This window comes from Artibeus jamaicensis, unplaced genomic scaffold (assembly GCF_021234435.1).
Source record: "Artibeus jamaicensis isolate MK-2021 breed Jamaican fruit bat unplaced genomic scaffold, CSHL_Jam_final scaffold_474, whole genome shotgun sequence".
In the NCBI taxonomy this organism is placed as follows: Eukaryota; Metazoa; Chordata; class Mammalia; order Chiroptera; family Phyllostomidae; genus Artibeus; species Artibeus jamaicensis.
Genome location: NW_026522046.1, coordinates 19,860,059 through 19,884,626, shown reverse-complemented (window position 1 = coordinate 19,884,626; position 24,568 = coordinate 19,860,059). Strand labels below are relative to the sequence as shown.

At 35.5% G+C, this 24,568-nt stretch overlaps 1 protein-coding gene across 1 annotated transcript in view; it reads right to left on the bottom strand.

Annotated features, from left to right (window-relative positions):
• SERPINI2 (serpin family I member 2) overlaps nucleotides 1-23,801 on the bottom strand; it is a 32,713-nt gene extending 8,912 nt beyond the window's left edge. Inside the window, exons 1-6 of the mRNA XM_037163291.2 lie at nucleotides 23,780-23,801; nucleotides 19,391-19,645; nucleotides 14,422-14,652; nucleotides 12,830-13,024; nucleotides 12,559-12,751; nucleotides 2,305-2,402 (exon numbers count right to left, since the gene is read on the bottom strand). Coding sequence (XP_037019186.2) covers nucleotides 2,305-2,402; nucleotides 12,559-12,751; nucleotides 12,830-13,024; nucleotides 14,422-14,652; nucleotides 19,391-19,645; nucleotides 23,780-23,801 — 994 coding nt within the window. The remainder of the gene's footprint in view (nucleotides 1-2,304; nucleotides 2,403-12,558; nucleotides 12,752-12,829; nucleotides 13,025-14,421; nucleotides 14,653-19,390; nucleotides 19,646-23,779) is intronic.
• Nucleotides 23,802-24,568: the final 767 nt, after the last annotated feature.

The window sequence follows — 24,568 nt, the reverse complement described above, 5'->3', positions numbered from 1 at the left end:
TTCCTTAATTTTCTATGAAAATTCCACATATGTCTTTGTCAAATTAAAAAGACAAAAAAACCTCACACAGTTGCTAGAAAATGTGCAAGTAAATATTACTGATCCATTTACCCCATTTTTAACTTAAACTTTATTGAGTAACTACTATGTGCCAGATGTTGAACCAGGTGAATGACATACATCCTTTTATTCATTTCCACCACTAGAATAATTATCTCATTTAACAGATTTATACATTGATGCTCAGAAGGTTAAATATTTTACTAACAATGATATAAAAGGAATAACAGCAGTCAAATCTTCATCTTAAAATTTTCATACTAACTCTGAAATATTTTACCTAAAACTTCTTAATTGCCCTGGCTGGTGTGGCTGAAAGGTTGCAGGTTTGATTCCTGTCAGGGCACATGCCTGGGTTGTAGGCCAGGTCACCAGTAGGGAACGTGCAAGAGGCAACCATACACTGATGTTTCTCTCCCTCTCCCTCTCCTTCTCCCTCCCTTTCTCTCTCTCTCTCTCTCTCTCTCTCTCTCTCTCTCTCTCTATATATATATATATATATATATATATATATATATATATATACAAAAATTAAATTAAATTAATTAAAAAATAAAACATCTGAACTGCATTAGCAAAAGGTTTACTAATTGTTTTTGTGGTTTACTAATTGTTTACTAAAGGTTTTTGTGTAAAAGGTTTACATAAAATGTCTCTTTTGTGTAAATACCCTGTAGCAGTAGCCTTGGGCTGGGTCACAGTGGCCTTCAGTGAATGCTTATTCCACAAACAAAAGGTAGGGACTAGCACTGAAGTCCCTTTTTTCCTAACGACCAGGGACAGTGCCAGCCTTGGCTGTGGTTGTTCTATTTCAGACAATAAGACAGAACCAAAATAGTTAAAACAAATCAAGTAGGTAATTCAAGAGAAAAAGAACTGAAAATGTTGGACATTTTTTCTCTATTCAAGGCTATTCTCTTGCACAAATTATTTTATGAATCATTTTGAAAGTATTTTCTTGACAAATCTGCCTATAAAGAGAGGTTTTATACAATTCACAAATTGCTAGGAATTTGCAGAGTGAGTAACTGTCTGAAATTTCTGAAGTACAGCTAGTAAGTTTGCAAAGGCTGAAAAGAAGTTTGAGATGAAGAGGTGCTAGAAAAATGGTTTGGTTCATTTCGGGCGGCTGTGTTCCCAGGCACATTCAGACGCATCCTGTTGCAGTAGTTAATGTTGACTGCCGCATTCCTGATGCTGATGAAGCTGTCAAAGATATTAGATCCATCTGTCCATGTGGGAACAATTAGCTAAATCATGTGTGAAGGTGAAAATGAACATCTACGTCACCTGCGTGCCCCACCCAACTCTTCCACCAGGAAAACTCATTCTGTTCATTTATCCACATAACTGATGAGTAAAAAAAATTAATGAATGCTTCTTAAAGCCCAGATATTTATATCATAATACACAAAATTTCAATGTTATACTACAAAAGCCCATCAGATAGATAAGCTTGTATTATCAGGCCTAGTTTAAAAAATAGAAGTCTGAATTTAAAAGAGGGTCAGTAACTTGGGACCAATTGGCCCTCCTTATCTATCTTTACTCTTTAATTGTGTATTTTTGAACCAGTGGGTGCTGCTAAGATGAGAGAAATAAAAGACTGCCTTGAGTTTTGTTGTGCAAGTGAACATCTTAACCCTGCACAATTTCCCAAATTTGAGTGAGCATAAGAACATCTCAGTTTTGCCATCAGTCCCAAGCTAAACCTACAGGCTGTAGCATTACATTCTCTACATTGTGTTCATCATGTAGCATGTTGTCAATGCCTAGTTCATGGGCTCTGATATTACTGAATTAACATTAGCAAATTGGTTTATAAGTTTTATTAGCTCTGCTTAGATGAGAGACTTAAAGTTGTCATTCCTATTGTCCAAAGAAGAAAATCCAAATAGGGCCAAAATGAAAGGCCATGTGATACTTTGCCTGCACAGTTTCATTACAAGAAGAGTTGGAAGGCTTACCTGACATTGTAGAACGCTTTCTGGCTTTCACTAAGTATTAAGTGAAAGTATTAAGTATTAAGGAAAAATACTTCGGTGCAAAATAGAGTGCTTGTTTACACGTCGCTCGGACATTTATTCTTCATCGAGTTGTATTTTCCGGGACTGAATGCTCTTTCAGTCTTAAGATAGCCAGTTAAGAAAATACATGAACATGATACTAATTACTAGTTACTAAGTTACTAGTTACTAAGAAAATACATGAACATGATAATATAAGAATTATTTATCATATTACCTGTTATTCCAGAAAGGTCACAGCCACCACTAAAGATTTCAGTAATGTTCAAAGAATACAAAGCTTCTTTGAAATCTATTTTTTGTTCTACTTTAAATCTGTTTTAAAAAAGAGAGAGATAAAATGTATTGAAACACTATATACATTTGCTACCAATTTTTTTTATCTATAAGCTGATGACTTGGAAGAGATAATCTTGTGAAATCTTTTGTTTTCATTATTGCAATTACATTTCCTTACATTTCCACATACTCTATTTCTCCAGTTCCACTAAGTAGTTCTGGGTTGTTAATAACTTGATTTCCAGATAAAAGGTTGGTGGGAAGAGGGAAAGAGTACTCTATCTTTTGAAGTAAAAATTCCACAATTAAACAGGATGAGAGTTTTAAGTTTTCAATTGCATGGCTCCTTCTCTAGTGTAAATAGTTCCCCCCAGCAACTATATACACTCAGTTTTTTTCATACCAGCCAAGACTGTTTCTGGCAGATGTCCAAGATGCTCTGAGAGGGGAACAGGAGCCAACAATCCTTGGAGGGAATTGTTCCCTACTGAAGTACAGGGAAGCATTAATAATAGGATAACCTATTATCCTTCTCATCCATTGTCATAACGAATGTGACTTCCTTCAGTTTATGGGCACACCTAGTATCTTTCCAATAGGCCCAGTAAAAGGGGTAAACCTTTGAAAAGGAGCTAAATATCTTCCAAATGAAATATAAGAAAAAATATAGGAGAAAAACTTCTAATGCAGGGCAGCACCCAGGGAGGCCTCAACACAGTCCAGGTCCTTGTCACAGAACAAGAAGGAATTCAAGAGCCTGACAGACTGACAGCAAAGCACAGTGAATTTATTAAAGCAATTGTACACTCAAGAAGTGAGAGTGGGTGACTTCAAAGAAGGAACTGCTGACAGAGGTCTAGGTGGAAGGCTTTTATTAAACATGGGCAAGGGGGTAGACAGGGTGGTCTTCTGCTTCTGACACTGGTGGGCTCAACTGTGTCTCTTCTCTACAGGTGTTGATATTTTTGGTCCTCCAAATTACAGGAAATTGGAGAAGGGGAAGTGGGGGAACAGGTGGTCAGTGAAGGTTGGCTCTCTGATGTCCCAGCAAGGACAGAGAAGGAAAGGAGAGGGAAGGGGTTGAGCTTGATGCCTTTGTTTCCTATTCTAACTTTCCTACCTCACTTCCAAAGCAGAGCCATAAATTAGGACTCCAGATTCAACTCGGCTCTCCAGGCTAATATGAAGAGGGACCTTATACAGGGAATCTCAAAGATTCCCCTAGGCACTGACTGAGCCTTGATTCCAAGTCAACAGCGATCACTGAAGCTTACTTTTTTTCTATTTCAGCAATAAATAAATAATAATAATAATAATAATAAAGGTTAGTTCTCACTGACTTTACAGATGCTTAAGGTGTCAATCTGCATTTGAAAAAAACCATGTTGGAAACTTTGTTTATGAAAGAAAAGAGTGTAAAATCCTCAAACAGGGGGCTATGTACATTCCTAGTCAGCCAAATTCCCAGGCAACTCCTGCCCTAGTTGCTCTGCCTGTGCCTTGATGGGCACTTGCCTCTGTGTTCTCAGGTTTGGATGCAGACACAACTGCTCAAGCACCAGACCCTGGCTTAGCTAACTGGTGAGCCCACATCCAGAGCTAGAAATTAGCTTGGGCAATCAGTGTAATTAGCTCACAGTTTTAATTGTCAAATACTAAATAAACAGCTTCTTAACTTTAATTTTTCAAAACAATAAAAGCCACAGCAGAAATGTACTGGGTTTAAATTACTTCAGGTAAAATATTATGTACTTTTGGAAGATGTTATCCCATTCAAAACCCTACCTAGTTAGCTGGGAGTGGGTAAAACAGGAACATTCAAATTTACTGATAATGAAAATAGCTTGTTTTATGCCAACTGTTTTCAACTTCCTGCTAAGATATTGGTTTTGAGGGTTTGTTTGTTTGCTATTCTATTACCACCCTTTATTTTTAAACTGAATGGACTATGGGCTTCTAAAAAGTGGAGAATAAATGTCCCACTGATAAACTATTTTAAGGATAATAGCAAGAATATTCTAAGACTTATTACCACTTCTCATAATGCCTAATTGTTACCTGAGCCATTTAAGTAACAGTCCTGCACATAATACAGTCCAGTGAAACCTACAGCACCAGAAATCCATTTAACCCAACTAAACAAGATGAAAATTTAATAAAAGTATAATCTACATCACTTTCTAATTATCCATAATTATTGGAGCTATGAATAACCATGTGTGAAGTACCACTTCCATATGGTAGGCACTTAATATAGATTATAGTTTTTAGTCCTCACAAAACTCCAAGAAATTAGCATTATTATTTTCTATTGGTATTCTTATTAATGTGTAAAAAAAAGTGGAGGTCTCAGGAGACTGATTTTTGGGTTACAGGTCAAGATAGTAGACAGAAGTAGGATTCAAACTTAGGCCCATTCCAAGTCAAAGCTAATGGGCTAGCTCCTACTGCCTTCTAATAAAAATATAATTCAAAATCATAAATATATGCATATATAGTGTGAATTATACACCTCTTCCAAATTTTGTCTTGACATTTATTCTAGATTTTATTCACTTCTTTTCCTTGGTCAAAAGAATACAGCAAAGTAAAAGAAGAAGCAAAAGACTGGATAGACAATTAACAACTAACTAATCATGAAATTAATGTTTCAACACATATAAATGTTATCTATTTTCTTGCAAGACAGAAATTGACTGCCAAATGTGACCATTGTGTTTAAAGGGGTCTTACGCATGTAAAAAAAAATGAAACAAAGCAATTCGGAATTTTTGTTTTGAGACATTTTTTCCTTTTTCTTTACAACAAAGACTCTTGTTTGATGAAAAAAAAAGTTTTGGTTGGGTCCCCTTGCCCTCCCCATCTTTATTGTTTGGAATCCCAGCTTTGATACACTAGACTTGAATAAGCTTTGGAATGTTCAGCCCTAGAACCAACCAAACCAAATTTTGAAGTTGCACGCAAAGATAAAAATATAACATAATCCTTGACAGTGGTGAACCTGGATTATTATGTTAATGAATAGTAGCTTCTGGTCATTTTCTAACCAATTACCTCAAAGTGTGTGTGTGTGTGTGTGTGTGTGTGTGTGTGACTCTGTTAGCATCAGAGTTAAACTAAAAAGGATTCATGTTATTAAATACATATAAAAATACCTGCACAACATTTAATGTGAATTTAGGATTTGAATTTGTATAGGGTCCAATAGGTTAAAGCAAATGAATATTTTGTAATTACTACTGCAGCTGGTCATGACATATTTATTCTCATATCCAGCCTCATTGCCCTGCGTTCACCTTCTTTCACCCACGCACCATTCACATTCATCCACTTAGAGATTCACAGCTGGCCAAGCCTGGGATTGATTTCTAGCTCAGCAGGAATAGGATACTTCATGTCCTACAGCAGGAATTATCTTTTTTCAAAAGTCTCCTTGCACTGCTGCTCCACATCTTTAATCTTGCTGCTCACTCTACCACTGACCATTTGCTGTGTCCTGTGCTCTCCTTCTTGCTGGCCCCACATTACACTGTTTTCTGACTCTTACAATTTTGGCTCTGCCATTTGTTAGCTATGTACCCATAGGCAAGGTATTTACTTGCCTTCACTTTATTTATAAAGAAGAATATCAGAATAGATCTTTATCGAATTTATTATGGGGAATGAATGAGATACAGTGAAAAGGAGAAGATTTGATACTTCCGATCAAGATGGTGGCATAGGCACACATGGCTCACCTCTTTGTACAACCACATAAAAATTACAACTAAAATACAGAACACCCATCACTCAGAACCATCAAAAATCCAGTTGAATGGAAGTCTGATAACTATTGTATTAAAGAAACCACATCCATCCAGATGGGTAGGTGGCATACAGATGCAGAACAGGTTAGTCTCACACACACACATGTGGTGGATAAAAATTCAAGAGGGTTATCTTGTGGGTGCAGAGTCCCAGCCACACACCAGGCCCCCAGGCTAGTGGTCTGGTGCCAGGAAAACAAGTCCCCAAAACTTCTGGCCACAAAAACCAGTGGGGATGCAGTCACTAAAAGACACTTCTGGAGGCCCAAGCAGTTTTTCTTAAAGAACCAACACACAGACTCACCTACTAAGACTCATTCCCTCTGAGCTCCAGCACTGGGGTAGCATCTCAAAAAGCACCAGTGGCATACTGGGAGAAACTGAAGTGTCTAGTATCAAGACAAGCAGAGGTCATTGTCCTTTTGCTGAACCTTCCCCCCACAGAGCCACAGAGCCAGCAAGCTGATGCCATATCTGAGACTCTACCAACCTAGCTAACACAGTTTGACCCATCCTAGAGATCCCCAGAGACTCTGCCCCACCTAACTTATGGGCTCACCCAATTTATGGGCCCACCCAAGCTGCTTTTCCATATGAATGGCAGGTCTTGGCTCATGCATCACAACTTCTTAAATACTATCAAACAAGCAACAGCCAGCCTAGATTTCCAAAAACATCAAAAGTAGCAGCCATCTCAGATTGCTTTATAGCTAAAGCAAGGTGGCCCTGGGGAAAAACACAGATGGGGGTTGACCTTGGCCAGCACCACCTGGGAAACCCCAGGGCTAGCACACCCAGAGGACAGCTACAGACCACATCAGAGTACCACCAACTAGCTCCTGCACAGCTGATCCTCTACAAAGGGCAGAGGTTTGTGGCAGCTGACTGGCCTAGGTAAAACACTCCCATTGATCTGTCAGCAGCAACCAAGGCTCACCTGCAATAGGAGAATTTACTCACCCACAAGAAGGTACACCTTGAGTGCCCAGCTTGGGTGGTAAGGGAGGCTGTGCCACTGGACCCTGCAGGACACCTACTACATTAGGCATACTACCAAGACATGGAGTCAAAACCACTCTAATACACAGAAACATATACAGGGCGGCTGCTGAAATGAGTAAACAAAGTAACATGGCCCAAAGGAAATAATAGATCAAAACTCCAGAAAAAGAGCTAAACAAAATGGAGATAAGCAATCTAACAGATGCAGAGTTCAAAGCACTGGTTATAACAATGCTCAAGGAACATAGTGAGGACCTTCAAAGCATAAAAATAGATCCAGTCAGAAACAAAGGATACCCTAATTGAAATAAAGAATAATTTACAGGGAAACAACAGTAGAGTGGATGAAGCTGAGAATCAAATCAATGACATGGAACATAAGGAAGCAAAAAACAACCAATATGAACAACAAGAAGAAAAAAGAATAATCCAAAACAGTGACAATAGTACAAGCAGCCTCTGGGACAACTTCAAGCATCCGGCATTCACATCACAGGGGTGCCAAAAGGAGAAGAGAAAGAAAAAAAAGTTAAATCTATTTGAAAAAAGAACGAAAGAAAACTTCCCTGATTTGGTGAAGGAAACAGACACATAAACCTAGGAAGCACATAGAGTCCCAAACCATATAAATGCAAAGAGACCTACTCCACAACACATCATAATTAAAATGCCAAATGTTAGAGATAAAGAGAAAATGTTGAAAGCAGAGAGAAAAAAGAAGTTAGTTGCCTACAGGGGAGTTCCCGTAATACTGTCAGCTGATTTCTCAAAGAAAATTGTAGGCTAGTAGGAACTGGCAAGAAATATTCAAAGTCAAATATTCAAAAGCAGGGACCTACAGCTAAGGTTGCTCTACCCAGCAAAGCTGTCATTTAGAATCGAAGGGAAGTTAAAGAGCTTCCTAGACAAGAAAAAACTAAAGGAGTTCATCATCACTAAATCATTATATGATTTAACATTTAGAAATGTTAAAGGAACTTATTTAAGAAAGAGATCAAAACTATGAACAATAAAATTGCAAAAGACACAAAGCTATCAGCAATTAAATCTAAAAAACAAACTAAGCAAAAAAGAAGAATAGAGTAAGAATCATGGATACAGACAGCATTTTGATGGTTGCCAAATGGGATTAAGGTGTGGAGGATGGGTGAAGAGGTGAGAGGATTAAGAAGTACAAATAGGTAGTTACAGAATAGCCATGGGGATGTAAATTGCAATGTAGAAAATGGAATAGCCGAAGAACATATATGCATGATCAATGGACATGAGTAATGGTGGGCGGATTGTCTGGGGAAGTGGGAGGTGCTGGGTAGAGGGAGTGCAAAGGGGGAAAAATCAGGACAACTATAATAGCATAATCAATAAGATATAATTTAAAAATAAAAAATAAAATTAGGGTAAAAAAAAGAATAAGCCTTTAGAACAGTGTTGGCACTGTAATAGATATTTATTAAATGTTAAAATTCAATAAAAACAATAACAAAAATAATAAGAGATAATACTGAGTACTAAAATTTTTTACATATTATTTTATATAATCTTCATACCAATCTGAAGAAGCATGTATTATCATTATTCCATATGATAATAAAAAAGTTTAGGTAAGGTAACTAAAATTATATAGTAATAAGGGTCCAAAGCTCTTAGTCTTCAATATTATGTTCTATTTTCCATGACATGGTTTCAACTGCTGGTAAAAGGTACTGTGAGATGTCATATCTGTCAAAATCTTTAAAGAATACCTCTCTGAACTGCTATAGCTATTGTTTACTTATTACTATACTTTTGAATAAAACTATAATATTTAACAAGTTTAAACAACTGGACTTCCAAAAATTCAATGATAACTGTGAAGCTTCTTCCTAGGAAATTCATACGATCTTACTTGCATGCATAAACTTGCTAATAATTTCAAGGTCTTTAAGGACTCTCTGGAATCTAATTCCAAACTCTCCAGACTCCCTGGTGCCTGGACTGCTACGAAAGAACAAAAAATTACAGTCCTCTCATTTCCCTAATAAGTCAAGTTTAGAAACTCATAACAATTTCACTCATCTCTAGTTAATCACACACTCCAAAGTCCATCTGCTTCACCAGTTCCTTTGGACCACGGGTGGCAAACACAAGGCCTGTGGCCAACCTTGTTTTATCCGGCCTGGCCATTTGTTTCCACCCGGCAGCAGCCCTAAAATTACATTCGGCCCTTGGAAGGCAAACACGAGTTGATGTGGCCCCTGGTGAATATGAGTTTGACACCCCTGCTTTAGACAATTATTACCCAGTGCCAAATCATTGCAGTGGTTTTTAACTGATCTTTTGAGCTTTAGTTTTTCCCTCTTCACCACATCCTAAACACAACTACTATTTAGATTAAAGCAACACATTTTCATTGAACAGCTACTATTTTACAAATGCCTGCTTTGTGCTGGGGTCACAGAAAGGAAATATGCATAGCTCCTTTCCTCAAGAAGTTTACAGTCTAGTGACAAAGACAAACAAGTAATTTTTATGTAACTACTGTGCAGAAACAAACAAAAGGTATAAGGAGAACTTTTCCCATCAAGGAGAAAGGAAGATGTTGTGGGATCTTGCATTAAAAGATCAAAAAAGCTTTCTAAAATTCAAACTTTGTTTTATGGACCAATAGAAATTATTCAGAAAAATGGTGGTGGGAATAGAAGAGAATTGGGAAAGAGTTCAGACAAGTTTTTCAGCATCAAATATTAATATATTCTAAAACACTGCTTTAATCATTCCACTATTCTACTTGGAAATTTTTAGTACCTCCCTATTACATGCTGGACCAATCCATCTTGATTCTTTTGAAGCCCAGTTCAACTCCTTCCTCTTTGATGAACATTTTGTTTACAGTTCTAGTTCTAATGCTTCTTGTCCCCACTCCTCTCTCTTTTTTTCATAAACCTTCTAGTGCTTACTGGTTATACCATTTCTTGGTACTTACTGTGCATTGCTGCATAGTGTTGGTAAATTTCTTTTTTATTGATATTAAAGAGAGATGAAGGAGGAGAGAGAGAAATCAATTTATTATTCTACTTATGTATGCATTCATTGTTTTTTTCTTGTGCATTCCCTGACCAGAGATTGAACCCAGAACCTTGGAGTATCAGGATGAAGCTCTAACCAAATGAACTGCTGGGCCAGGGCCCAGTAAATTTCTTCTGCAAATCCTGTAACACTCCATCGAAGTGGTAATTATCTTATTGATAGGCAGCATGTATACAAGTTTGCACCTGTCCTAATTCCTTGTGTTGAGGGCTGTCCCAGTTAATCTGTGTTTCTGAATGGGAGATACATTTTCTAATGAGTAGCAAACTAGTGACTGTAAGCCTGTAAGCCAATAGACATAAGAGTATCCTGTCTCTCAACACTTGGTTGAATGTCTAAGTGAATCCCTGTGGAGATTCCTAAAATGTGGAAGGCAAAATCCTGTGATTCCTGTTGTCAGTGGAGTTTGGGACTTCCACATTGTTCTCTAGGCGTTTGCTATCTAGGCTGATGAAGCTGGGGATACGTTCAGTACAGTCATTATTATCCCCATTTTATACTAATAAAACCACTCAAGACAGTCAAGTGACTCTCCTGAGACCTTACTGTTAGTCTATGGCAAGAAGACTTTTTAAACTCGGGGGGAGAGGGGAGGGTTGGCCCCAAACAGTTGTCTTTCCGATGGTGGGGGGATGAACAAGAGAGAGGGAAAGAAGTAAATTTGAAAAAGTTAATTCCAAAAGTTATTTCTATTATTAAAAAGTAAACTATATGGCACATACATGATTAAATCCCCCATGGTTGGCACACAGAAGTAGCTTTAAAAAAGTACTCTGAAAGCTTGAATAATCTCCAGGTAGAGATTATACAGGTGATGGGGGAAGACAGGTTGGAGAGAGAAAATCAGATTTTATAGACATGAATAATATAGGACAAACTTTAAGAAAAGAGTAAGAAGAGAAAATTTTGAAAATAAAACTCTGGTGAACATTATTAGGGAAGCAAAAGAAAAAAAGGCAAGCCAGTAAGCCAGAAAGCCAGAAAGTTTTACAGAAAGAAAGAAATTAACAGAAATTCTGCCACAGAGATTAAGAAAGATTTTAAAGAAAAATGGGATGGTTAATAACATTTGGATCAAGAGCCCAGAGTTAGAATGAAAAAATCATAGGCTAGCTTTATAGGACAACAAAGAAGGGAGAAAAAAAACATGATCAGCAAAATTGTGTACATATTTTGAGGCAAAGGGTAGAGAGGTGAGTTTGCTTGACAACATGTTTTCTATAAAGAACAAGAAGTTGAGATCCAAGTTTCTTGTAAGAGAAAGCAACACAGAGTAGTGCATGGAGAATGGAGGTGAAGTTTCAGTGTGGCGTGGGAGTTAGAAATGAAGGTGATTTGAAGAGAAACATGGAAACCCAAGCTCCAGCCTTGGTGAGACCAGAAGTGACTGCTTTCTGGGTTTTGCTAAAGAAAATAAGTATTTGAGGAGCTACAGTGGTTCTATGAGTAGATTCAGGATTGGGGGTGGTTGGGGAGAGATTAGGGGAAAAGACAAGGTGCAAAAACATTAACGAATTTGGTGAGAGAAGGATTAAAATGACTGACTGGATCTCGGCTAAGTGGAAAAGAAGGAAATGTCAAGAGGCTTAAGAGGCCAAGGATTCAGGAAGAGAGGCACACAGATTATGTAGGCCTTGATGAGTTTGAAGAAAAAATTAGAAATAAAAAGACAGAATACAATCTATTAGACATCTGTCTCTTTAAGAATTCAAACAGAGTGTGCATTAAGCTATTTGGGCACATGTTATTCTCTGAAATTTTTCCTTTCATCTAGCAGCCTAATATCACAAAATCTGTGTTTAAAATGACTGAATCATGTCTTCGCAGTTCCCATTTTGCGTTGACTATGTAAAGTCAGGCCTAGGAGTCCACATAAAATGCAGTGACTGTTAGACCATTGTCTGTCAAAGGTGATTTAACCTGTCTTTTCATTGTACAGTATCCTAAGTGTTTGGGGGTTTCGTTTCCCTTAAACCTAATAGAAAATAAATATTTTAAATTCTAATCAAGGAAAAATAACCTTGTATGATAAAAAGAGTGATAATTTCTTTTAAACCCAGCAGTCTACTTTGCAGGGTTACGTTTCCTCATCTTTACGAGAGAATACACAGCACTTCAACTCAGTCCTCCTCATGGCAAAGCAGTGCTGATGACGTTCAGACCTGCTTTTTTGTCCGTACTGTGGAGTAATACTTCCAAATGTATTTTCCTCTTCATTTTTGTCTATAGCCTTTCAAGCATTTGTTATAATTCAGCTGACTATGCAAATCCCTCCATAAGTGAAAATATAAGCAGAATGATCAAACGACATCACCAACCTAGGGAGGCTTATTTCCACTTCCTCTTCTTGCATCTCAGAGAACCATTTCAAGATTTGATGAACGGTAATTAGTTTTTCCATTTTTTCTATGTTCACCTCTTCTGCAGGAAGTATAATGATTAAACTAAACTCGTCACCTTTGTAAGGTAATTCCAAAACCTGGTAGTTCATGGAGGATTCAGAAAAATAACCTGGAAAGAGAAAACAAAATACTGAATACACCTGGCAGTCCCCCAAGTCATGCATTAGAGTGCGCTTTCTTATATTACCGTATTTTGTTCTCAAAAGAGCTTTCATCATTGGAACTTGGACTGTTGCACCATCTTTCTTAGTGAAATTCATCAGTTGTGCATCCTCTTTTCTGAATTTTTGTTTCCAATCCCCCTTGAAATAAATAGCATTCACCAGGACAAGCCGAGTCAGAGGGCCAAATTCTTTCCCTGAAAACATGTTTTTAATTTTTCCTGTGAAGGGGATAGAAAAGGAGGCAGGAAGAAATACACGTTAGCTCAATGGAAACACTTTAATAGACTTTTTAAAAATTTCTTTTCGCAGATCATTTATAAACAGAATGCTCCATCACCTAAACATACCGATTTTGAGAGTAAAGGGCAGCACTGTTAAATCTTTTACTTAGAAACAGACACAAACAAGATTTACCTAGGAAACAGAGGAACAAGATTGAAATAAGCAAATTTGAACTGACCTAGTAATGAATTCTCTTTGGTAAGATTATTTTCTATAAATTGTTTTTTAGACAGAAAAAAGTTTCTTCCTGTGCATTTACTGGCATTTTTCAAATGTTATTTCAAGGTGCTCTCATAGATCGATCAGAATGAATAAATTAGTGGGACACTCAGTCTTCTACTCGAAGCTGCAGCTGCTGACCATTGGAAGAGGTGGATACAGAGCTGCTAGCAAGATTCTCTTCTTCCAAGGGTACAGTCTCCTATATCAATGTCCAATGAATATTTCAAAGTCATGAGACAAAGGCATGAATGGGTGCCATGGAGCTGCCTAGGGGTGTTCTCATTTTGTTTACTATTAATACAACTTCCCTATGAACACAACTCACAACACCCACTTCATGTTTTCAACTGACAGTTTCCTGTATGAGGCTTCCCATAAAGAATATAGCAGCATCGTACACCATCACCATGTTTTGTAGTAAAATGAATAAGTAAAGAAACAGACCACTGTTTATTGGGGACCAGATATATGCTTGTCACTTCACAGACATTATTGTTACCCTTTCTAATAATCCTGAAATTTAATAATATCCTCATTTTAATTGAGGCATAGCTTAGAATACGTTAAAATCTGAGTTCATCTGTATGACTTTAAGCTTGTGTTCTATGTGCTATGTCATCCTATAGTCCTTTTGGGATTTTTGCTGGCTTGTAGTTAATTTCAAGTTAAGATTACCACGTTTATAATAGGGCTGTCAACATTTATTATTAAAGATTAACACGTCTAACTAAGATGTGATAATTATTTATAGTATTTGTGGGGAAAAAACCATTTGGGATTGACAAATCTCATTTTTATCTGGCCAAAGATATTATTCCTGCTGCCATACTTTAAAAATCTATACAATAACAAAAATTACTAATAAAGTTCTTCCAGTAAGAATTCCACAAATAGTTGTTTCTCAAAAAAAAAAAATAACCTGTGTTCTTTTCAAAGCAGTTCACAGTTTCTTGCAGTTTTGTTTTAGTTTAAATTTAAATAGCAGGGAAGAGAAATAAAAGATTTATCACTCTGAGCCACTTTGGTAGGGAAATATTCAACCATTCTCTAAGATATTAAAAACTATGACTACCACATCAAATAATGATTTTATGAAAATGGGAAACTTTACCATCTGTTTTGCTCTGCACCCAGGCACTTATTGTCTCAGCACAAGCTTCTGTATCCTGGAAATCCACCACTTTTATGGCACTCTGAAAAAATTCCTTGTTGCCATGGAGATACTGTTCTTTCACAGTGAATCCTTCTTGAAGGTAGAGGGCATTGGCAAGATTAAATGTAAATTCTTGTTTTTTCTCTGAGATGGCAGAGAAAAATGACTTCAGCACAGAAAATTCTTCTCCTAAAAAATAATTATAATGTATACTGACATATTGAAAACATAAAAACAATAGCTTTTCCGCTTTCCTTCTAAACAATCTGATTCTTATCACCGATATTTGCACCATTAGGTGTAATTAATAATCCCTTCTAATTTAGTATAAATATTTAAGCATTTATCTCCCATAGAATATTCATTTCATAGAAAAAAATCAGCTCTTATATAGGAACAAAAGTATCCATGTAAATTTGAAATGTGTCAAAAACAAACTAAACAGTGTGAGGGAAACTCCCTCTTAATAGTCAAATTGAACTAATTCTAGTTGTTGGATATTTATTGTTAGAATCTCGTTCTTTGCCTAACACGCAGTATTTATAAAAGGGTAATGCTAATGGATGCAGGTGGGGCCTGTGACAGTGATTGGTAATTCTTTTCAACATTATTTTATTTCCATTTAAGAAAGAATTACTCTCTTATGAGTACCTGTCCAAGATTTGAAGTTTACAAGGCAATCCCTATAATCATTTCTAGAGATGCATAAGAATTAGAATTGCCTATTCAGGTTTGTGAATCTACATACTTTTGTTGTCTACATGAGCAATAAAAATCTTTAATAACTATAGCCACTAAGTATAGCCATTAGCCAAATGAGTCCGAGTCAGCTAAGAATCGCTGTTGGCCTATTATATTTGTTTATCACTGGATCATTCTGACCACAGTGTTGTCGGAAAGGTGTACGTACCAGTGAGAGAATTCTGTGATCTTTCTCAGTGGCTTCCTATTACTCACCAAATGGCACCAATGGCATCCCTTTTGGCTTAATCCTGGAACTCAATCATTTAGTCTGGGAACTACAATTCACATCAAAAGTTTATTCAGGGCCTTAGTCATATTTTCAGTTAAATAGTGAAAATACCACTTTTATAAATTTAAAGGTGATTAAATGCAATAAATTTCTATTGAAGAAAAATAAATGGTTTATCATTGTAAGATGTCCATTACGTAAAGGCATGTAAAAATATTGCTGAGATAAATTGGATACTCAGTATCTACCAAGTATAAGCATGTGTGCACGTTTGTGTGTGTGTGTGTTAACACTTTACCAGCCCATACTCTATCTTTGTGCAAAGAACACATACCTTTGATGGGGTGCTATAACCTCACGGCCTCGCATCTTGTCCAGCTGAGGAGAAGCTACATTTTGGTCCCTAATTGCCCTTTGTCCTGGCACTCTTGTGTAGGTACAGCCTACACAATCATACAGGAGGCTCTAGGAAGTACGGTATATTATATTTCACACTATAAGTCCCCATATATGGAACATAGACACAGACAGAAAAGATGTTAGATATGGAAGTTTATCTGAAGCGTTTGAGTAATTCTTCACAATCCTGTAATTCCTTACATAAGGAAGGGACAAAAGTTAATCTGTTTTACTTGTTTATGCGGTGATTTCAGATGCAACGGTTTCCTGCGGTTTGAGTCCAAGAAAGATGTCTCAATAGCTGGGAGGCTACAAAGAAGACTTCTTGGTGAAGGCAGTGAGCTTCTCTAAAAGAAAATTCTCTAAAAGACTTAATTAAAGTCAGAAGTAAAGTGGCAAAATGTGAAACCCATTTGCAGGAACTTGTAACTCATGAACATCTTTAAAGGAAAGGGGACAAAAAGGAGAGTGGGAGAAAAAAATAGCTCGAACTCATTTATCAGAGCAAATAGATTTATGTCATGTACTTAAAGGTCTAAGACTGTGTGACAGACAATCAGCTGCCCTTTGATAGATCACTGGACTCAGAAGTCAATAAAAAAATGTCAGCAAGTTGCACAGATCTGGAGGAAAATGTAAAGCTATCATCGGCCTTACAAAGTTGATTTAGTTTATAGATGAACAACTTCTCTTAGCATAGATGAAAAATAATACATACACATGGCTTATAAAAAGCTATGAAAATAAGTTTATTTAACTTCCTAAAACAGAGCTAGGGAAAATGTACTGGTCATGAGGTGAATATGACTTTTGGTTTGATGGTACCAGACCTCCATAAAATGTTCTGAAGTCTAGTATATGTTTACTTCTCTTGCTGAATGCCCAAAAGCCAATTGTGAGTACAATGTGAGAGATTCAAAGATTAAAACAAAGATGGTCGTAAGATTAGAGATTATTTTTGCCAAATAGTCTATATAGATCATCTCATCCAAACTCCTCTTTTTACAGTGCGGAGTCTAAACTCCAGAGAGATACACATGCAGTAACTTGAAAGGTGCCAAATCACAAGGTCATTTGATTGTAGAGCTGAATCAAGAATCTGTGCTCAGCTCTCTCTCCATAATGCACTTGGAATGAAGAAGCACTTTCATGTGAATTTTTGATTAGTAAGCAAAATTATTAGAGGAAAAGAAAAATGGAGCATTAACAGAGGTTCAGTAAACTGGAAAAGGCAAATTCTGAGCAGATGTTTTGGCACCGGGGGAAAGAAAGAGAACCAAGCACACAGAGCCCCAGTGGGGCAGGGTGCCAGGAGTCATGTGCTAATCTCTAGAATAAGCCTGGTGCTTATGTGAAACAGATTGGGAGCAGAAAAAGTAAACTATAGACCGATTCAGCAGAGTGCACCTTTCAATGATCACTGGGAACCAAAGGCAGGGCCAGGACTAAGATGAGTCAGTGAAGACACTTATCTTGGGCATAACATTTAAGGAAATGGCAATGAATTCAGTAATCAAAACAAATAACCTTTTACTGTAGCATACTTTTTAAAAATCACTATTCATTTCAATACATTTTAGTGAACAAAACATACAAATTTTAAAGAAAGGCAGGATCATGAGTACTGATGGTTCTTTCTGTCCTGGGTCCCACTATGGCTTTCCCAGTCACTGCCTTTCTGCCTGTCACAGTCTCCTCCTGCCCTTAGTACCAGACGTCCTGGGCGTTTATCCTTCTTCTTTCTTGTCTCCCATTCTTAATTCTGTCTCTTTTTTCCTTATTCTTGCATTTCCCATCTTTTGTATTTTTCAAATCTTCTCCCTTTTTGGATGGTCTTTTCTTTTCTTTTTGCAGTTTTCCTTCATCTGTGCCCCTGTCTCCCTTCACAAAGCATACCAGAAAGCAGGTTTGGTACATCTAGTCATATGTGCTGAGATGTTCCTATTTAACTGTCTGTATATATTCTTCCAAGGGAAAGATAAAGATTTTCATTATTGTTCTTATGATCTTTAACCCTCACTGAATCACTTTTGGAATTAGTTCTAGGAAAGTCACTTAACATTTCTTTGCTTTGGTGACCTCATCTGTCCATCAGTGGCATGTGTACCTCACAGAGTAATTCAGAAAATTAAACGAGATCATGTATATCAAGCATATAAAAGTTACTGCTAATATATGTCTGAATCTATACATGTTTGATACTGTCATCATTATTACTGTGATTATTATTGCATTCACAATCCGGAGTTGTTAAGACATCTGTGTTTCTCTGTAAGATTAAATCCATTTTAAAGTAATTTAGATTTTAGAGGCTCTAATTTGCTAGTATATCATGGAATCAACTTTACATATCTTCATAAATGCACTATTACTGTTCAAACTGTACCATGTGATTTAAATGTTTCTGGGACTGTGCAGTGGGATTTGCTGAAATTAATATAGACAGTCAAGACTGACTCTGGAACATAGTGGCTCCCTCTTCCATTATTCACAAAGGAAAATGTTTGCAATTAACTTCACTCTCATCAACCTTTTTTAACATAAAATTGCTTTGTTTAAAATGATGCAAATAAAACCTTGTAAAGGAGAAAAACACATTTCTAAATATAACTATGCTGTGCTAAGACAAATACATTGAAATTAGTTATAGTAAATAAATTTTCAAATCAGAAACCTGGATTTTCCTTTAATGTTCAGGACCTGCGATCTGACAGAGATGTAAAAGTTTAAAATTCGAGTTATTATGGAAATTGGTAGTACAGGAGAGCCAGGAAAATGGGCAGTCTCCTCTTCAAATGGATGCCAGCAGAATCCAAAACAACCACCACTCATGTGTAAAAAGGCCTCTGAAATGCTCATTTTTCCAAATTTTCTTTAAAGGCTAACAACCAAATAAGCTTTAAAAATGTATACATTAATGCTCTATTGTCTCATTTAAGTGAAAAGCTTCAATTTTACTTAGATAGCTAGTTTTTGAAAGCTAATGAATTCAACACAAAGATTTCTGGGTGAGGGTGCTCACCAGAATATTTTTATAAGAGAAGTATTGGAAATGACCTAAGGAGGAAGGGCTAAGTAAGTACTGATGTTTCTCTAAGAGTCAATAAAAGGCAACAATTAATATTTATATTCTGAAGCAGTTGCATGCTATAAAAAATGATCACAACAGAGCATGGGACAGGGGAAGAATATGTGTATACAAGCATATATGCATATATATATATGCCTATGCACAAAAACATATATACAAAGCTTAATCTCAATTAATTAAAAAATATCTGAAACAGATCAGAATAAGATATACAGATATACTCATAATTATGTATCTGTATAGAATTAATTTCCTAATACATTATTTTGGTAACATTTAATTAGGAAATAATTATAAATGAATGGACATTATTTATATTACAATTCTCTAATCAATTATAATTTTATAGTTTTTATAATTTTTTATTTATTAAAGTCCTGTGACCCTGAACTTATTTCTAATATTTTAAAAATAAATTTGGCCAGATAGCATCCAGTACACACAATCATGTATAAGACTCTTACCAGTTGAGGTTTCCTGGAATTTTAATGCTTGTCTTATTTGCTGCTGTGCTTTTCCTTTGGCTCCCAGTTGTACCATTCCAAGAGCCAACACCGTTCCAAGTGGGGAAAATATAATGTTGTTCTCATGAGATGAACAAATAGCTCGATAAAGATCCACTGCAAATTCAGTATTTCTTTGAGCCACGTGTTGTGAGGCTTGACTTCCAGAGAAAGTCAATAGAAGACTCCAGAACAAGATCTTAAACATTTTGACCTCTGCAGCAATTCAAAGTTTGTTAGTTTTCAAAGGAACCAGAGTTTACCATCCAACAGTCAAAAGAAAACTTTCTACCTGTTAGAATTTTCTGTCTTCTTAGGACAAATTACCACAAAAATATTCTAACGTCAGTGTTCAGACTAAGCCTCATCTATTAAGAGAAATAGGCTATGTGTTTATGGTAGCTTTTTATATTCCTTTAAAAACTAGTTAAAAATATATGGTAGTTTCTTAAAATTAAAAGAGAAATTATAATTCTAGGCCATTATTAATAGTAATACTGTCACTAAATGGCTATATAATACATTTTTCTGTCTTTTTCCATGGTTTTAAATGGAATAACTGAAACTCTGATATCAATGGAATTCTTTCTCCGGACTACTCTAAAAGGGTTTACAGGTCAAAAAAATACCCTGGCTTGTGTAGTTCAGTGTATTGAGAGCCAGCCTGCAAACAAAAGGGTCGCCAGTTTGATTCCCAGTCAGGGCACATGCCTGAGTTTCAGGCCAGGTCCCCAACAAGGGGCACATGAGAGGCAAGCACACATTGCTGTTTCTCTCCCACTCTTTCTACCTCCCTTTCCCTCTCTAAAATAAATTTTAAAAGTATTTTTAAAAGGAATGTAATTTAAAAAAATAACACAGTCCAAAATGGCTTTAGATCTATAACATTAGAAAATTAATATATTCTAAATCAATTAAGTAACATAGCTAACTTTCAACAACAGTAAAAGTTATGAAATCTGTGGGGCAAAATACTCCAAAACCAACATGTACTTTTCTAAAAAGAGAAAAGAAATCTCAGAAAATTATAAAGAAATGAAACTACGACCAAGTATAAGTAGTACAACAATAACAAAAAAAGAAAGCGATTTCTTTTAAAACTTTGAAGAATAATCCAACAAATAACAAATATAATAAAGCTGCAGTTGAAAACTATAATCAAGTCACAACAACACTAATCACACCCCATTGAAGTGCTCGCCACTAAAACTGCAGAAAAGTTGACCATGACGACTTACATCTTGAGCATAGTGAGTTTTTGTGCTTTTACCAAAGACTTGGGGGAAAATCAACAATGAAAGTCTTGTAAATTTTATTAACACTAATTTTACCTTACAAATAATATACTTTAGTAACCCTTAAGAACTCCTAGTTGAAGAAATTGCTAGGAAATAACTTTTCATTGGGGAGTAAAGATAAAAGCCTCTGGAATAATGTGTAGTTAGCCTTAAATAATTGAAGAACTATGTATCTAGAGTGTTTTGCAAACCATTAGGGAGGTCCTCATGACCCAACAATGAGTTCAGTTATGAAGAATCACTGTTACAAGTAAAGATTTCTAATAGTCCAATATTCTCCAAAACTAAGCTCTGGCATTATTATTTAAGTATTTCACATTCTTGCCTAATACATATAAATATATATTTATATATTTAAACCCCACTTGCTTAGATATACAATTTGCAAGAGAAAAAGATCTCAAAGTGCAATCCAAAATAATTCTCAGAAAATAATGTTTTGTTAAACTGAAAATACAGATTCATACAAAAGATCAAGGATTAAATGAGTACACGAGGTTGTAAGTAGCAACACAACAATAGGAAAAGTTAATGAGTAAGACCAGTTTTACATAAAAAATAAATTTCCGTGCATCATTTTATAATATATTCATTATCTCAGAAGATTTCCACCCAAAATGTCAGTTTGTAGATACATAGTCAAAATGTTCTCAGCACTTTTCAGTCATCAAGTGGTAATCCATTAGACACATGTTTGTGTTCTTGGTTTGTATCAGAATAATAAACAACATTATGAAGGACGTAACTTTGCCCCTATAGAAGAATCTGCAAGTTATCCTCTCATTGTTACAAACAATCTTAATAATTAAAATTTACATTCTTGGAACATCCATTTCTCCCAGACATTTTCTGGGTATTTAATAAATTACAAGAACACACAAAATACTGATTTAAAAAATTCATATATATCATTGGCTTTTGGATTATATCTCATTAAAAACCACAAAATACTCATGAACTAAACATGATGAATAATCTTATAAGAACATAATATTCAAATTTATAGTGGCACCTTTTAAGGTGAATACAAGTAACGTATTAATTTGATAAATTTAAATATCTACCAAAGTGAACTGAAATGCCATTCCTATTCTATTAAGCACTCACAATCAATATTATTGCATATAAACTTTATTCAAAAGCTATTTAATTATAAGGTACTTACTCAAAATTTTCTTCTGATGATTCACAGTAATGTTTTAATTAAAATGTGCCTGCTGAGAAACATTAGTACTTGGAACACCTGATCAGTCAAGGCCAACTCTATTTATCTTGAACACTGCTAGATTAATTCCTCTGAAACTAAAGCAGGTGTTCACTACATGTGTATGAAAGGACTAACATGATCAGGTTAATGATCAATGGTGAAATATGCAAGAACTGAGAAAGAAAACAATACTAGAATTTTAAAAGATCGTTAAGTTTATATTAGTATTTTATTTATTATTTTGCTTCTTTTATAACGAGTGGAAACAGAATTTGGAAGAATGTACCAATGCTTACAAATTCGCTAGCAATTTCTCACAGGACCCCCACATCAGATTACCAATGTATTGCATCATAAATATTTCCAAATGCCTATGAGAAAAACAATAAAGTGCTATCAAGTCCAGGATGCAGAGAGACAAATTGCTGCTACATTTACAGAGTTCTCAAAAATTCACTAAATTATACAGTAGTCAGAGGAATTTCCTATGGCTACAAGACCCATTTCAACCCTTAGTAAAAAGTCTAAATATTAAAGAAATATAATCTTCATGCTGAACAAAAAGACCATATTATCAAGTTATATCAAGATATTACTATTAAAAATAAGTGTTACTATAAAAATTACTATTAAAATAATATGATAGTTAACATTGGTGTTACTTTTATGTGCTCTTAAAACTTTCATATTTTTCTCTATAATCTATTAATTAATGAAAAACAGGTATATGATTGAATGGTTTTTTGATCTCATCATTCTGGTTCAAATCAATCACATCAATGACAATCAGACATGACATACATTGCATTATTCATACATGGCCTCTGAGAAGAAAAATGGAAAATTTGTTCCAGTTACAATTAAACATTTACTATTGATTACTAAATGTAATATTATTTTTGGTAAATCTATGAAAAAAAGTAAAATGAATAAAGATACCTTTAAAAGATATAAATAACTTTTTCAAGGACCCTATTAACATCTTTTAATGTCTTAATAGGGCTATAGCTTAATAATAGCTTTGAGAATCCTGATGGCTGATATTGGCCACAATCTCCTAACTTACTGCAATTTTTAATTGCCCATCTATGCATCTCTAAGTATTTTCTAAATTTGGGGTTATAACCTAATATTTCTTATTCTGACATAGGCAAATGCATTTCCAGCTTTTAACTTAACACTGTCAGAGATTATTTTCTAAAAACACGGTTATTCTACCTCAGAACACTATCATTCTTTTGTTCTACTCTGCAATTCATAAATAAGAGGTCTGAATGTCCAAGGCTATGATTCAATCACTGCTTCTCTACCCATGCAGCGACACCAGCAAACATCCATCACAAGACCATTTGGTTACCAAGTTATTGCACCTACGATGCTCGGATTATAATGTAATTTACCCAGGAACAGGCCATTATTTTTCCTCGGTGACAGAGACAGACACTCTGTCTTAGTAGGATCATTTAACGAATTTGTTCTATAAGGAACTTACATTAGAGCAGTTCAAGCAGACTGTACATTTTTCTTATTTGGGGGAGTAAAAAGCAATGGTCATGAATTTCTCCTCCATGGTTTAAGCTCTTCAAATAAACATTAAGATACTACAAGTGTTCATAAAATATTACTGCAAACTTTAAAAATATTTTCACAAGTCTCTTCCTTCTACAACTCTATTTTGCCACTAGAACATCAGGAGAAACAAAATTATTAATCAGTGAAATCCATAGTGTCTTGGTATTAATTTGAGCACATCCCTACAACCACTGTAAAACAAACCAGCCAACAAGACCGCCTGAGAATATACATAAAAACAGTAGCAAAAGGTTACAGTTTCAATTTCAGTACCTTTCTTAGCATTTCTTAGCATGTTATAGTTTTTTTTAAGTAAAAATGTGTTTAATTCCATACTTTCAAAACACAAGTGCTCTCATTAATAAATAAAGGGCTTAAAAGTTCATTCTTCCATGGATTAATTTCCAGCATTTTCCCCTCTGTCATTTTGCTTCATATATTTTGGATAATAAGAGGAAAATTTTCTGAAAAGAGAACAAGTTAAATTATATTTAGTGTAAATCTTCATACTACAAAGTAGCCTACTGAAATGTATGCACACTCTATTTTAATGTGACAAGTGCTTTTCACTGTAAAAAATGGATCTTAAATAATTAAGCCCAAATGTTAATTTCAGAAATAGATTTTGAAGTCTTCAGTTCTATTAACATTTGGTAGGTGAGACCCTGCCTAGTGCAATTAGGAGTTGTAAGGTGAGACCCTGCCTAGTGCAATTAGGAGTTGTAAGGTATAAAAGAAGAGTAAGGCATAAGTAAAAGTCTTTTTATTTTTCTTTTGGATATGTTTTGTTCTTAAGTATTAGAAACAGTATCAGTAAAAGAGACTTTCACACTTTTAAAAGCTCTATTCTCATTACATGTACTTATGAGACAGCCCCTCTTTTCACAGAAGAAGCCCTGAATTAGGATTAGGGACATACACAGTGTAGTACTTACACATGTAATAGGGCAGAGAGAGAAGCTCTGAATATACAAACCAGACTCTTTCAGATGATCACAGCAGACAAAGTCATCTCTAGGGAAGAAATAGTAAAATATGTCTATAAAATAATTTCTAAATTAT